Here is a 16,660-nt window from a genome sequence, read left to right as displayed (position 1 = left end):
TCTGGCAGTGCAGTAAAAGTGGGTAAGAACTGGGTTCTGGACTCAGACTCTGGTATAGAACCCTGATTATGTGTTTTCCTAGTTGTAATTCTTGACCAATTTACTTTTATTTATCTTGGTTTTCTTATTTGCAGTTATACTTTTAAAAATTTAATAGTGCTTATCACATAATAAGAATAAATACTAGCAATTTTTCAAATTCATCTTTTCACTACCTTATTTCCAGATTTCATTGCTGTATTAGAAATAGATTGCATTGCTTTTAATGCTGTGATTTGAAGATATCCCTCTCCTTGAATATAATTTTATTAAATGTTGCTATCAAAATAGTTTTCTGAGGAATTCATCTTTGAGGAATGGTGGAAATAACAAGTTATCACAGCTGTGTCAGGATCTACTTCTCAGGAATGTAATCTGCTGAATATAAAAGACCATTTGTATACATTTGAAAGCTCTTGTGTTTTAAGAGCTTCATCTACTCAGTAAATATTTCTTGAGCACCATCTGTATACAAGTGCTCTTCTGATATTGGGAATGTCCCTGAGATGGGGTTTCTGTTCTCACTGAGCTTACCTTTAGAGATATGGAGAACATTCAGGGCTTAAAATACAGATGATTTTATAGTGAAATTATAAAAATCTGAATTTGAATGTTTTCTTCAGTCAGATATAATTACTTGTGCTCAAGAAGTGGAAATGATGGTAAAGCAGTTGGGAGCCCAACTGGAGCAATTAAAAATGACGGTTAAATCTAAGAGTGCTGTCCCAACATCACAAGTCTTTGTAAGTATTTACCATCAACTTTGACCTTCTTTAAGGGTGAATGTATTTTTGAATCTTATAAAACTAGATAAAAGTAATTATAGTTATATATTTACTAAAAATAAATATAAAGTAAATATAAATAAAAAGTAAAGTAAAATATAAAGTAACTACAGTTATAGTTACTAAAAATATAATACTGGTTTTATATAATTGGGCCTATTCTTTATGGTTGTTTTGTAGTAATAGTATAAGTTAGGTGAGAGGATTCCCTTCAAAGGCAATTGCTATTAAAGGAAATGTAGATATGTATTATAATTACCTTAATATAAATATTGGCTGTGGCAACAAAAATAATCCATAATACAGTGTTGAAAATGTGTCCAGAGTAGCTGGTTAGAAATTGCCACCTCTAATGAAGAGATGATAAAATTTGTGACCTTTCTGGAAAGGGAAATAACCATTTTGTTTACTAGACCTATACTTATACCAACTTTCTGATTGTATGCATTATCTTAGGGGCAGATCTGGTAACCCCAGGGAGGTGTAAGATGCACATGTGGTAATTTATACAGCATATAAAATGCTATATCTTTGATAGTTTTCTATAATCATTCCTAATATTTGGTTTTATTTATTTATTAAAGATTTTATTTATTTTTGCATAGAAGAACTGGGATGTAGGCTGCAGGTGCTGGTGGTGAGAGGATTTACCAGAGACAGGGGAGTAGAGCAGGCAGATCTACTGAAATACACTGCTAAGGGGAGCAGCGGATGAGACAGGAGAGGTCTGCTGTGCCATATGTAGGTTAGTTCGGGTATTGGACTTGGGCCGTAGTAGTGATAGTGCTGAGACTTAACCCCTGGGCCACCAGGGAGGCCCTGACAATATTTGATTTTAAAAAGCAAGAAACAAAATGTTAAGTATTTTCACTTATAGGTAAGATCTGGTTAATTTTTTAATTTGTTTCTTCTGTAAATCAGTGACTTTTAATATGAATAAAAAATTTTTATGTCACTGATCTAAAGTCTTTAATTTGCACCTCAATACAACACATGCCTTAAGATATATCTCTAGACTCTCCAGAATATTTGAATCATGATTTCTCCAGATAAACCTAATTATAATGAGTCATATTTAACTTTATATATCTCTAGAATCTCCAGAATATTTGAATCATGATTTCTCCAGATAAACCTAATTATAATGAGTCATATTTACCAAAAAAGAAGATAATTTCCCCTTGACTTTTTTTTAAAAAAAGATTTATTTATTTATACAAGAACTGGGGTATAGGTCAGAGGCATGGGAGGGTGAGAGAATTTACCAGAGACAGAGTAGGGAGCAGAACAGGCAGTCTGAGTGAAACACACTTCTGAGGGGAGCAGTGGGCGAGGCAGGAGAGGTCTGCTGTGCCATGTGGGTTTCTCCCTATCTGGCCGGGAATGGAACATGCACTGCAGAGGCTGCAGACAGCTTCACAGCGCTGCGCTCAACCCGCTGCGCCACCAGGGAGGCCCTCCCCTAGATTTTTTGAGGTAAAGTATCCATAAATCTTTCTTTTTTTTTTTTTTTTTTAAGATTTATTTATTTATTTATTTAAGCACTGGGTACAGTCAGAAGCACAGGAGGGTGAGAGAATTCACCAGAGCCAGAGCGGGGAGCAGAGCAGGCAGAAGGACCGAAGTACACTGCTGAGGGGAGCAGTGGGCAGCAGGAGAGGTCTGCGCGCCATGTGGGACCCTCCTCCGGTGGCTGGGGAGCAGCCGGGGATCGAGCCAGCGCTGCAGAGGCTGCGGGCAGCTTCACAACCAGCGCTCAACTGCTGTGCCACCGGGGAGGCCCTAAGTATCCATAAATCTTTCTTAGTGGATCAAATGTGTTTGACTTTTTGGGAGTAAATTCACTTTGTGAAAGTCTTACCATTATAAAATACAAGTTTATTTTCTCATAATTCATTAATCCAATTTCTAGCTAGATTCTTGTGTCTGACCTCATGAGATTATCATCGTAAGAATTAATTTTTTTACAAGTAAAATTTGTATTTATTTTAAAAAGTACAATGATTTATATTTTTTTCAGCAGTGACATTTTAAATATTTTTTTTTCCTCAGCCCATCTTCATTGCACTTTCTAATCTGTGGACTGGTTTTCAGGACGAAACTGTTTTAATTAGTGTCCTCACTAATTTAACTACTCACCTTGCGCCCTTTCTGGGCTCTCATGAACTACTCTTTCCTGAGAAAGTATTGCAAGATCTTCTTGAAGGAGTAACTGTGAAAACTGATGTGTGTAGAATGAAAGAACACATGGGTAATGGGAATCAGCCATTATTTCCTTTGCCTCTTAAAATTACTTCCAAAATAAAGTCACTTTTTGGTATTAACATTTAGTGTTATACCTTTCTGATAAAGTATTAAGCATTTTTCTTGATTATAAGAGTACTTATGTTCCATGTAGAAAATATGGGAAGACAGACATATGTAAGCTGAATCTCTTTCTATCCAGCAAAATCTAGTCCTAACATTACTATCAGTGTGTTGGTTAACAATTTCTATTGTAGTCTTAGTGATTTTATTGTTGATATGGGGTAGAAAGGCTATTAATCCTTGCTCGTTTTTTGCAAATAAAGCTCCATTTGTTTGGATTGCTCTTTGCCACATATGTACCTCAGATTCAGGTTGAAATTGGTAAAACAGTAAATTTTATCCCTGTAAATTAATCAAACTTATTTTAGTGCCTTTTAGAGATGCACTGATTTTCATAGGAAGACTATCTTTATCAATATACTCCTTTTTACTTTTTTGGCTTCTTTTAATAGAAGACAGATTCTATTTTTATATATTTTATTGTATTGTCTATTGTTAAAGACAACTGGAAATTCAGAAAAGATGCCAAAATACAATCTGGGAGTTGAGTTTTTGCCTAGAACCGGAAGCTTTTGCAGAATATGAAATTAGATTATTTGCTCTCTAAATGTCCTTTTCAAATTCTATTTTTGTAAAAGTGGAAAATAAAAATGTAGCAGTAATTTCCACTCTTTTCATTGAATACATAAAATCTGGAATCTAAGTCAAAGATATTCAAGATGCTTACAGTTCAAAGTTTTCCTACTGAATTCATTTTATTAAAACAGCCTATCTATGAAATACTAGATGAAGTTGAAAGTTAAAGTCACTTTGTTAGTGGACATTCAACTCATCCATTTTGGCAAGACTGTTTACTTGCAACTTCTTGGATTTAGATGTGTTATTTCCCACCATATTTCAAAACTTTTTAGCCACAGAATAGTAGAGGTTACTGCGCCAGTGAATTGGGAGGCCTAATGTTCTTCAGAAAGAATTTAATTTACGCTTGTCACATTGCATAGCTATTCAGGCTTCCAGATGTATTAGGAAAAAAAAAAAAAAACAAAAACAAACAACAACCAGGGAGGTTCATTTCCCCCAAGGAATAGATGTACCTCTAGTTGTAGCCACAGAGTCATTTGTGGTGTTACAATAGCGCCAGGCACAGAAGTGTAGGTCAGATTGAGAAAGCTAAGAATTTTGGTGGAACAATGTTTTATAAATACAATTTTTTATTTGTGTAAAAAATTAGCCAATTTACTTATCAAAGTAAATAGGTAACAGTAGGAAGAATTTTTAAAGTGCAAAGAATAAAATTATTCATCTTGTTGTCACAACTAAGTTACTAAATTTCCTTGATTCTTCCTGCTCAGAACATTCTCCTCTGTTTCAAGAAATAATAGTTCCTAATATTATAGTTAAAGTATTTTGCCACCTAATATGTTATTAAGAGCTATCCTATCTTGAGTGAAGTTGATCTATAGCAAACTTTACTGCTCATATCATTAGGTCGTTTCCTCTTCTCACTGAATAATGTTTTCCCTGTCCTCTTTTTTCATTTTAGAGAATAGAGTACAACTGGTGGATTTCAGAAAACTAGAATGGCTTTTCCCTGAAACAACAGCAAATTTTGATAAGTTGTTAATTCAGTATCGGGGATTTTGTGCTTACACGTTTGCTACAACAGATGGTCTTCTCCTTCCAGGTATTCCTTAGGAATAATATTGTCCCTCCTTCCCTTCCTTAGTTAGTTTTTTTTTTTTTTTGCAGAGCACCACCATTTTCAATTAATCACTCTTTAAAACTTTGTAGACTCTGATGGCAAACTAGGAAAGGAGCTAATCTCGTAGTCTGTCATAAACAAGATAATATTATATAAATGATAAGTAATGGTGTGTGTCTGTAGTGGATATGGATGCTATAGTATCATAACATTGGGGCTGACTAACATGCCCCGTGAGGGAGTCTAGACGTGCTACACAGTGTTACTAAAAGATATTATCTTCCAAATAGTTATTTGAAAGAACAACACTATATTGACTGATTTGTTTATTAAAAAATATTCTTTGTCTTTTTATGGTTACATTCCATTAACATAGATCAAGATGTCTATGTAAGACCCCTCTAAGAAAAAGGCCAGTATTTTGTCAAGTAACATTTCTCTATGATGTAGATATTACTAAAGCTTCTCCTAAACAAAAAGTAACTCAGAAATTATGATGAAGTAAATTATTATCCAAAAAAATGCTTGTGTTGGGAATAACAGGAAGTCAGCTAGGGCTAGATTCTTCCACCACTAGTCTCTTCCTCCCTTTATTTTTTTTAAAGATTTATTTATTTATGCATACAAGAGCTGGGGTATAGGCCAGAGATGTGGGGGGTGAGAGGATTCACCAGAGACAGAGTGGGGAGCAGAACAGGCAGACTGACTGAAATACACTGCTGAGGGGAGCAGTGGGCGAGACAGGAGAGGTCTGCTTTGCTATGTGGTTTCTCCCTGGCCAGCTGGGATCGAACTTGTGCTGCAGAGGCTGTAGATTGCTTCATAGTACAGTGCTTAACCCCTTGTGCCACCAGGGAGGGGCCCTCCCTTTATTTTTTAATGTTTCATAATTGGGTATGAACTTTCTTCATTACAAAGAATTGTTGGGGTTGTGTGTATGCAGGCTAACTAATGCACAAATTGATTTCATTTTTTATGGTATCAGATATTTTGGAATGGGAATAATTAAAGGGTTCATCATGGGGACTGAGAAAATAGTATTCTGAGGCCCTGTGATGGTCATTGATACTGGGGAGAAAGCAAACAAGAGCCAAGTGGAAGTGAAAAGAGATGGAATGTAGATTTTTTCCTTTCTTTTCCTTGTCTTTTATGTTTTTCTTTTCTTTCTTTCTTTTTATTTATTTATTTGTTTGTTTATTTATTTATTTATTTATACAAGCACTGGGTACAGTCAGAAGTGCGGGAGGGTGAGCGAATTCACCAGAGCCAGAGTGGGGAGCAGAGCAGGCAGACTGATGAAGTACACTGCTGAGGGGAGCAGCGGGTTCTGCAGGAGAGGTCTGCGCGCCATGTGGGACTCTCACCTGGTGGCCGGGGATCGAACCGGCACAGCAGAGGCTGCGGGCAGCTTCATAGCCCAGCGCTCAACCGCTGCACCACCAGGGGAGGCCCTGTTTTTCTTTTCTGTTCTTCCTCTTTTCTTTACAAATCAGAAGAGGTGCCAGGAGAGCCACACACAGAGAAAAATATGAAGCTGGTTAGTGGCAGAGGTCACTGACATGCTTGCAAAGTCTATGGGCTAGGATTATGGAGAACCTGGTTTCTAGTTCCAGTTATACCATTGTGAACTGTGGTTATCTTCAGCAAATGTCATGCCTTTGTGCACCTCAGTTTTTGCATCAGGAAAAATAGAAAGACCAAATAAGATGTCTGTTTATTCCCTTCCAAATTCTGCCAACTCTGATTCTAAGAAAGAGGAAGAAAGAGAGAAGTAGAAAGACTTTGCAACTATGGGTTTTTCAAAATCCTCTCTAATTTTGCTAGTCCTGATTACTTTATTTCCCTTTACTACATTATGTCTACTTACTACAATGTTTTTCTGGGCAGCAGCAACCTGCACTACATCAGAGCAATTCTGTAGGATTTCTTTCCTTCCAGTTGGGACCACAGACCTCATGGCTTAGAGCTCAAGGTGACACTGTGGCTTGCAGTCAGATCCTTTTTCAGATGGCTTCACTGATTTGATTGCTTACCATCTTTTCCTTTGCTCAGTACTTCAGCCCCACTGCCCTCCTTTCTATTCTTTAACATTCCAAGCCAATTTTTACCTCACAGCCTTTGTGCTAGCTATTTCCTTCTCTTGGGCAAGCTCTGTCCCCATATAGCTACATGTCATTCTCCTTCATTTTATTCAGCCTTCACTGATTGTCCAATTAAAAATATCAGCCTTCCCTTCCTTCCAGACATTAAACGTTAAAGCAAGTTCAAGGACATTTTGAAAAACCTGACAGATAACTAAAGATAACTTCTCATAAAAGATTTTTAAACATCTGACATCTGAATAGTGAAATATTTTTTTAAATAAAATTATCCTTCAAAATAAGAACATTTAACTTAATAGTCCTTTCACAAAGTAATTTCACATATAATTTAAAATTACTAGTTATAGCTTTGTAGCAAAATAAACACCTACGTAATAGATTAAAAATGGAGTGTATAGAGAAAAGTTCTGTGGTATACTATGAATATAAAAATCACTTAATACTGCATGCCCAAATCACTCCTTTTCCTAATTTTCAGGAAATCCAGCAATTGGAATTTTGAAATATAAAGAACAGTATTACACTTTCAATACGAGAGATGCTGCATATTTATTTGCAGAAAATCCTGAAAAGTATATTGATTTAGTTAGAGAAAAGGCGAAAAAAAATGCAGAATTGATTCAGTTACTGGAACTTCATCAACAGTTTGAAACTCTCATACCATATTCCCAGGTAAGCAGGGCTAGTATTTTAAAAATTTGTGATATTCAAAAGTATAATTCATTAAAAAATTTTATTTTGTTGTGGAATGGTTCTCAAGTCCAGGCAGAGAAGAGGTCAGATGAAGACTTTTATAGGTTATCTGAAAATAGCCATGAATAAAATCCACATAGGGTACTGAAAAAAAGATAATGAATCCCATGATGAATTAAGACTGGAAAAATCTGAAAGACAAAGACTGCATTTGGACAGATAAATTAATCGACAGTATTTCCTTATCTAAAATTGCAGGTCCTCAGCACAAATAACATAGGCAATAATTTACTTTATAGTGAATTGTACAATAACTTAACAGGTTTAAGTTACACTAATCTGGAAGACTGCAAAATGGATTGGAAGGTATGTTTCTTTGTATACAGGTGCCTTTTTGTTAATTTATTCAGCAGATATTTACTGAGTCTCTTACTGTGTGCTAGGTACTATTCTTGGCACAGGGGATTTAGCAATGAACAAAAATCCTTACCTGGTGTGGAGCTCTCATTCTAATGCTGAATATTCTCAGTTTCTCCTCTAGTCTTTCATTTTTATTGTTCACCTTTTAATTACTTAGTATCTCTTCTTTCTCATTCAGTTCCTCTCTTTTTAACTCACTAAAATAAAAACCTAAAAATATATGGTTTAAAATGTTTATTATTTGTTATTTTCATGATCATTATGACTGTGAAACAGGTTGGTTTGGATAAGTCATCAAGCAGCTGGCAAGAGGATGGTCAGGCTAGTGACAAGTGAAACACGGGGTAATCAGCACTTGGGCAGAAACTCTGGGAACAAGCTATGGACTCAGTGGTTGGATGGGGTGAGGGTGCAAACAGTTGTGGCATCAGAACCTTGGACAGCTCAGTTGGTGCTCTAGCTCTTGCTACCAATGTGTTCATCTGACACTCCTGCTTCCTTTTGGTTGAGGCAATTCTCCAGAAGAGTAAAAGTTTCTCCCGTTGTGGAGACTTTGGTCTGTTCAGAATCCTTCAGTATGTGGATCAGATAATAGAACTTCAACCTTTGACTGAACTGAGATAATTGCTCTCAAAATTACTGGACCAATTTTAACTCTAGTTTCTGGGGTTTTGTCACTTACCAGTAATCCTGCTAGTACCTGCTAGTACTTGGCTATTATGTGGATATACCATTTTTTTTTTGCCAATAGGATGGCTATTTGTTTTGCTGTACATCTTTCTGATAGTGAACTTCATCATCTCTTCTTGTATCTGTTACACTTTGCTTTTCTTCATTTCCTTGTATATATGTCACCCATTCAGGTGTCAACTGTTCATACCTTTCCTGGATTTCTTTCTCTGTACTACTCTTTCTGTCTTTAACTTGCTGATTTACAGGAGATCTCTGTCTTCTAAGTATTAATCCATTGCCAGTTATAAAAGTTCAAATGCTGTTTCCCAGCCTGCCTCCTTTCTTATAGCTTTGTCTGAAACCTTCATTGAATAACACACCCTTAATTTTAATGTAGTCATATCTATTACTTTTTTCCTTTAAAGATTGTGCTTTCTGAGGTCTTATTTTGGAAATCCTTCTCTATCCTAAAGTTATTAGTTTTCATTTTCTTCTGTTCTGTTTTTCACATATAGGTCTTTAGTCCATTTGGAGAAAATAAAGAGTTCTGCTTTTGATTTTCCTAATGTAGTAGTAGTATTCTTCATTTAGTGTGCCTAGTTTCCTGATATTATCTACTATAATGTTTGACTTTCCCACTACACATGCTGCCACCTTTACTGTATTGGCAATTAATTCTTATATGAAATGAATTTGTTTGTAGGTTCTCAATTCTGTTCCACTGGTATTTTTGTTAACTCTAGGATGACCCTATATTGCTTTAGTTACTACTGCTTTGTAATATATTTTATCATCTCATACAACAAGTCCTCTTCTCTGCCTTTTATTTTTTTCAAAATTATCTTATGTCTCATGGATCTTTATATCCTTACGTAAATTTCTTAATAACTTTGCCAAATTCCACCCCCTCCCAGATCTTTCTGGGATTTTAATAGGAATTGCATTAAAAATAAGAAAATATTTTTTAAAAAATAACAAAATATTTTTAATGGAGATTTACGTATTTTAGGTTGGGTGTTTCCATCCATAAAAGTATCACATGCTTTTTTTTTGCCATTAATAGTTTCAGTAATCATGATCTGATTAAATTAATTGTTTTAGTATATTTTATCCTTTGCCTACTTCTAAAACAGTATGAAAGATAAATTTAAAATCTAAAATTAAAAGGCTAATAAAGATACATGGGGGAAAAACAAACAAACAAAAAGATACATGGGGGAAATATGTCCTACTCATTTTAATAAATAATAGAACTGTAACTTTTAACAGTAAAATTATTTATACAGGCCAAGATATTTAGAAAATGTACGATTGTATAAAAATACTAAATACTGTATCCATGGTTTATAACAAGAAAACAAACATTACTATATCTCAGAGCTTGCTGTGTACTCTCTTCAGCCTTACTCTTTTTGCTTTCTCTTGGCACTTATTTGTGAAATTGTTACCATTCATGTACCATTCATTTTTTTCTTCTTTTTTTTTGTGGTACCTTTTTGATGAGCAAAAGGTGTTCGTTTTAGTGTATAATTTGTCACTCCTGTTTATTTGTGCCTTGAACCATTTTATGGTTTAAGAAAGCCTCACATATTCTTAGGCCATAAAAATATTTTCTGTTTTGTTTTTGAAAAACAATTTTTTTAAAAGATATATCCTAAGAATGCTTCAATACTTTAAACAGATGTGATTTTTACTTAATGCTTTTTACTTTATGCCCCACTAGTCTTTAATCCAACTGAATTTGTTTTTTATATCTGGTGGGAGGTGAAATATCCTATGCTCAGTGTAATTTTTCCGTTTGATTCCATTTGATTGGGTGATAGTGAATTGTCCCAGACCATTTGTTCAGTGCTCTTTTCCCTGTTGATCTACAGCATCTTATGTGACAGACTGTTTTTTTTTTTTTAAAAAAAAACTCTATTCTGTCAGGTTATTCCATATTTAAAAAAAAAAAAGCTCTATATCTCACTATAACCTTATAATAAGTCTTGATATATGGTAAATTTTCCCACCCCTTTTTCTGTATAGAATCTTGGCTATACCTGATCTATTGATTGATTTGGGGAAAGGAGTTGATCTCTCTTTCTTTGCTATGAGCTGAGTTCCTTAACCTTTGAATATCTATACTCCAGCAACTTCATAGCCAGCATAATCAAACCTTGTTTGAACTGGAATTACTGAATACTTACTATTTAAATAGTGAACCTTCTGCTGGGTGACCCAGCAGAAAATGAACATATTCAACTAAAAAAAATAAAAAATAAAAACAAAAAAAATTAGATCGTAATCAAGCTATGTATACATAATTTAAGATATATCCTAAGGATGCTTCAGTACTTTAAACAGATGTGATTTTCACTTAATGCTTAATAGCTATTTTAAACTTTCCATTCCAACAAGGTATTAATTATGCTTTTATTTTTTTATTTTTTATTATTTTTTAAAGATTTATTATTTATTTATACAAGCACTGGGTACATTCAGAAGCGTGGGAGGGTGAGAGAATTCACTAGAGCCAGAGCGGGGAGCAGAGCAGGCAGAAGGACCGAAGTACACTGCTGAGGGGAGCAGCGGGCGGCAGGAGAGGTCTGCGCGCCATGTGGGACCCACCTCCGGTGGCCGGGAGCAGCCAGGGATCGAACCGGCGCTGCAGAGGCTGCGGGCAGCTTCGCAACCCAGCGCTCAACAGCTGCGCCACCGGGGAGGCCCTAAATATGCTTTTAATTGTTAAAATTGGAGAGGAGCATTTGACTTGAGCATGAGTAATGTTAGGTTTACCCCTTCAAAAATACACTTTCTCATTAAGTTTAAAAAGTCAGGCACAAAGCCATAATGCACAAGAAAATAATTACTTTTCTCTGCTGGCATTTATACACATATTCCATGTTCAACAATTCTTGTTTTTTTAATTATTTGCAAGATTTAGCTAAATATTTTGAGTTACCTATAGCTAATATTTTCCTAAATGTTAATTATAAAACTCCATTTCTTTAGATGAAAGATGTTGACAAACAATATATAAAACCAATTACAATGTGTGAAAGTAATACACAGACGGATACACACATATTGCCACCAACGATTGTAAGATCATATGAGTGGAATGAATGGGAATTGAGAAGAAAAGCTATAAAACTGGTTTGTAACAATATTTTCTATAATTATAAGTTGGGGAATGTTAAGGCTGTTTTTCTTTTTCTTTTTTTTTTTTTTTAAAGATTTATTTTTATTTATTTATACAAGCACTGGGTACAGTCAGAAGCGCGGGAGGGTGAGAGAATTCAGCCAGAGCGGGGAGCAGAGCAGGCAGAAGGACCGAAGTACACTGCTGAGGGGAGCAGCGGGCGGCAGGAGAGGTCTGCGCGCCATGCGGGACCCTCCTCTGGTGGCCGGGGAGCAGCCAGGGATCGAACCGGCGCTGCAGAGGCTGCGGGCAGCTTCGCAACCCAGCGCTCAGCAGCTGCGCCACGGGGGAGGCCCAAGGCTGTTTTTCATAGAGCTGAATTATTTATGAGTTGTGCATGGAGTTTTTTGCTAATATAAAAATAATTAGCATAGTTTATAATTGCCAGCTTTACATTATAAGATTATCTTCTAATTTTAAGCATATATAGAACACAGAACCATGAAACTAATCTTAAATTATGTCATGTAATAACTATAACAATGATAGTGTCTCTTCTTTGATCTGTATATATATTTTTAAAGATTTATTTATGCATACAAGAACTGGGGTACAGGCCAGAGGTGTGGGGGGTGAGAGGATTCACCAGAAACAGAGCAGGGAACAGAAAGGGCAGACTGACTAAAATACACTGCTGAGGGGAGCAGTGGCGAGACAGGAGAGGTCTGCTTTGCCATGTGGATATCTCCCTGGCCGGCAGATTGAACTTGTACTGCAGAGGCTGTGGACAGCTTCACAGCTTAACCCTTCCCACCACCAAGGGGGCCCTGATCTATATATTTTTAATATTTTGTATCTATAGTAGTTTTAGCTTACTGTATTAATCTATAAGATACTAATATTTAAAGTACTCTCAACTTCCTGTAATGACTTAAAGTATATATACCCTTTTCTTTCAGGTGTTTTTTATTTTTTTGAGGAGTAGAATGTTACCTCTGTTATATCACAAATACTGTTCCCTCTTGGGCCTCCCCGGTGGCGCAGCGGGTTGAGCGCAGTGCTGTGAAGCTGTCCTCAGCCCTCTTTATCACCAACATGTTCTCTCTAGACACTAGGCAGTTGCATCCTTCTGATTCTCATTCACATTAATCACAGTAGTACTTACCCTTAAATCCTCTTTGAAATTCTCATCCTTGACTGCCTCAGTGGAATTCTCCCTATTCACCATTTTTTTATAGTATCTTGTTATTTTGAATAGCAGAATATTTATAGTATAAGGGAAATGACCTCATCTATCTATCTATCTATCTATCTATCTATCTATCTATCTATCTATCTATCTATCTATCTATCTATCTATCTTTGTAGCCTTTTCTTAGTACATTTTACCCATCTCTTTAACTGAAATCACTGAAGCCTCTCCAAATGAGAATAAAGACTCTTTGTTCAAAGCTTGCTCTGCCAAGGGAGTAGGCCACAATCACTTGGATTTGGCAGAGATTCAGAGACAGGCAGAGGAGCGGGAAAGTCTTGTAGTGAATAAGGGAAGGATTCAGATATTCTCTAATTAGAGGTTGTTGACATGGGGCACTGGAAACTGGCTAACTGGTTGATAGATTTCTCTAGTTGGCCCTGAATTGGAATTGGGGCGGGGGTGGATGGGTAGAGGAGCAGGGAAATGTGGGACGATAGACCATGGGGCAGCCAGAAGGTGAGGAAGCTTATCAAATCCTGACTGTCCTGGGCTGGTTGCTACAGAGGCTGTGGGTCAGAGTCCTGTTGTCATATTTGTCTAGCCTTTGTCTCTTAGTCTCTCATGGTTGTCCCACTGTAGGAGGCAGGAATGACACTGAGTAGGTTTTCTGATCCAGCAGAAAAGGAGAAGTCAGAGTCCTAGAGCCCTCAGTGGCTTTTTGCAGGCCTTTTTATTGGGATTTACTCGGTACACAGCAGGTAAGGATTCTGGGGGGCCTGGAGGCTGGCAGTCCTCCCAGCCCCCAGCAAGTCTTCATTCTATCTTGGCTCTCCGGCCTTCTCTCAGTTTCTGCTTCTCTTGCTTCTCTCTCTGCTTTCGTTCGTTCTTGGCTTCTACTGGCGTCCCCGTGACGCTGCCCTTAAAAGCCCAGTCTCAGCCCAGGTGAATCCCATCTACCTATGCCACACCCTATTCCAGGTGCCCGCTATCAGGCATGCATTCAGGACCGCAAGGATCCATTATCTATCTTGATGACAGGAGGGCAGAAAAGCCTGACATTTTTCCTTACCTTACACCCACTAACCACATTATTTCCCTTGCTTCTACCCTGTCTGGTAGAAGCTCTTTGGTCTTAAAAAAAAAAAAAATAGGATGGCACTTGAGGGGATTATGTTAGGTGAAATAAATCAAAGGAGTAAAAGAAATGTTGCCAAAGCAAAACAAACTCAGATTCGGACACAAAATGGAAGTTATCAGAGGGGAAAGGTGTGGGGACAGATGGATCAGATAGAGGGGTTTGATTGGATGGTGGTGGATTTAGCATCTAGACCTTTGGTAGTGGGTGTGGTGTGGCATATATAGTCCAGCTCTGAAGCTATCCACCTGAAACTTTTACAGTGTTGTAAACCAGTGTTACCTCTATAAAAATAAACTTCTATATATTCTCTTTCTACTTAGGCCAATTTGCGTCAGAAAGTGACTCATTCGGTACAAACTGATCTTAGTCACATGAGAAGAGAAAATTATTCACAGGTGTACCCATTAAAGAATGTTGGTACTCAATCTATGAGAGAAGGCAGTACCCGAGTACCCAGACCCCAGATTTACTTAGCTGGTCTCCGTGGGGGACAGACTAAAACCACCTTCGGGGTCAAGGTGAACTTAACCAGAGCTGTTGATGAAACCTAGAGACCATATGTTAAAAATATGAACAATGGTAAATATTGAAAAAAAAATTTCCATCCATGAAAATAAGTTAATTTTGTGGGACTGGCACATTCATTGATGTATGAATGTTCTTTCGATTCTCATTTACATTCACTGTCAATCTGCTATGAAACATTAAAAGTTGTTTTCTGTATTGCGTTTCATTTCATTAAAATTGTAAAGTAAGAGTCCATCATTTGTTTGTTAAAAAAGTTTGTTAGCAATAATCCTGAAATTATGATGCCATTTAGGTATTAATAAAGATTATTATGACTAGAAGTTTATTTATTTTAAAAATCATGTAACGTTAAACATTAAAATTTTAAAACTTAGTATGAACAACTCTTCATATATGTCATGGCCTTTAAATACCACTATTTTCTACTCTTGCTTTTTTCATTCTGTCACCTGGAATCTTATCAAATTCTGTTGGTCCTAAATTTGATCAGATTTTATCTTTTCAGTGAAAATTTCCGTATCACCTTTGAGAGAGTTAGTTGTTTCTTCCTTTGGGTTTTCACTGGAATTTACTCATACTCTTAATGCACTTAAAGTAAACAGATGTACATGCATTTGTCTATTCTCCCTGTTAGATTGTGATTTTCTTAGGATTTGAACTGTTTTAATCATTTTTAAATTCTTGGCATTTATATAGTGTCTTGAATGAATGAAGGGCAAACTAAGCGGCAGAGTTTTTATTTTGGTAGTCAGGGTAGGAGTTGATAAGGAGTTCAGCAGCAAAATCATTGGAAAAGAGCCAGAGAAAGGGAGATTACTTTTGGGAAGTGGTAGGAAGTGAAGGTGGATAAATAAAGGTGGATAAGTTAGAGTTAGTAGCTTTTGCAAGGCGGCCATAAAAATATGTTGTTAAGACATTAGAAAATCACTGTAGATTCTTCTTGAACAGAAGATTGATTGTGGGAGAGGGGTTTGGGAGTCAGGGAATCCCTGACAATAATTAGGACATGTGGTCATGGATGGTGCGAAGGGGCAAATATGAAATTTAATGAAGGGGGGACATAATATTTTAGGAAAGGGAAGGAAAAAGCAAAGTATGTGTTTAACACTGAATTTAACATTGTCTTTTTGTATTTTTTCCTTAGTTATAAAATGCAACGTTCTTTTGGCTTGTCTGTAGTAATATCCATAGTGAATACTAGTTTTAAAATAATAACATAGCAATTTGGTTTTTGGGTTTTTTCTTAGCAGAATGAAAATAATATGCTTTAAACTGTCATGGAAACAACTATGTCTAGGTGTCTGAATTTGCCTTTTTTTATGTTTAATGCTTTAGTATAGTATACTTTGGACCTTATCACTTTTAATAATTTATTATAAAATAAACTCTTTTAATTTACCATATTTGAATTTGCAACCTCCTTTATTATTTTTGGTTTTTACCTCCAGCACAGAGGTGACAGTGGAAGATGAGAAAAAGGTAGGTCTTAAAGTTTTAAAAAGTAATTTCTGTTGCTTTAGCAGTTTTAGGGCCATCTACAACAGCTCTGAATCACTAAATCTGATTTCATTTGCCGCCGAACACCATGGTGAAGACTACATTTCCCAGAAGGCCGGTTGGGCTCCCTAGTCTCAGCTTCGCTCGCTAGGTGGGAGTTGCAGGTCACAGAATAACGCCTGGCAACAGAGTTTCACGCTCTTGCTAGCACGGGTTGGGCGGTGCGGGCCAGCCGTCCCTGCGGGTTCTTCCCATTTTAAGGCGTCGCGGGGATTCCTGAACCTACTCGAAGCGCGGAAGCCGGAGGGCGGGCGGGCGGCGGGTGGGCGCTCTAGGCCGCCAGCGCTCGTCTCTATGACCGCAGGAGGCGGGCCCGGGTGTCCTGCGCGCGGCGCGCGGCGGGAGCGCGCGTCAGTTCCGCGCCGAGCTGTCCGGACGCGATGGCCGCCCCAAAAGGT

General features: G+C 37.0%; 1 protein-coding gene across 1 annotated transcript in view; it reads left to right on the top strand.

The window, feature by feature from the left end:
- LOC119251478 (cilia- and flagella-associated protein 206-like) overlaps positions 1–14,973 on the top strand; it is a 16,438-nt gene extending 1,465 nt beyond the window's left edge. Inside the window, exons 2-7 of the mRNA XM_054698157.1 lie at positions 638–782; positions 2,877–3,075; positions 4,675–4,815; positions 7,414–7,607; positions 11,715–11,858; positions 14,498–14,973. Of these exons, the coding sequence (XP_054554132.1) occupies positions 638–782; positions 2,877–3,075; positions 4,675–4,815; positions 7,414–7,607; positions 11,715–11,858; positions 14,498–14,728 (1,054 nt within the window). The 3' untranslated portion in view covers positions 14,729–14,973. The remainder of the gene's footprint in view (positions 1–637; positions 783–2,876; positions 3,076–4,674; positions 4,816–7,413; positions 7,608–11,714; positions 11,859–14,497) is intronic.
- Positions 14,974–16,660: the final 1,687 nt, after the last annotated feature.

The sequence above is a fragment of the Talpa occidentalis genome, unplaced genomic scaffold, assembly GCF_014898055.3.
Source record: "Talpa occidentalis isolate TD23 unplaced genomic scaffold, MPIMG_talOcc4v2.1 talOcc4.2, whole genome shotgun sequence".
NCBI lineage: Eukaryota > Metazoa > Chordata > Mammalia > Eulipotyphla > Talpidae > Talpa > Talpa occidentalis.
This window is presented reverse-complemented; position numbering and strand designations above follow the sequence as displayed.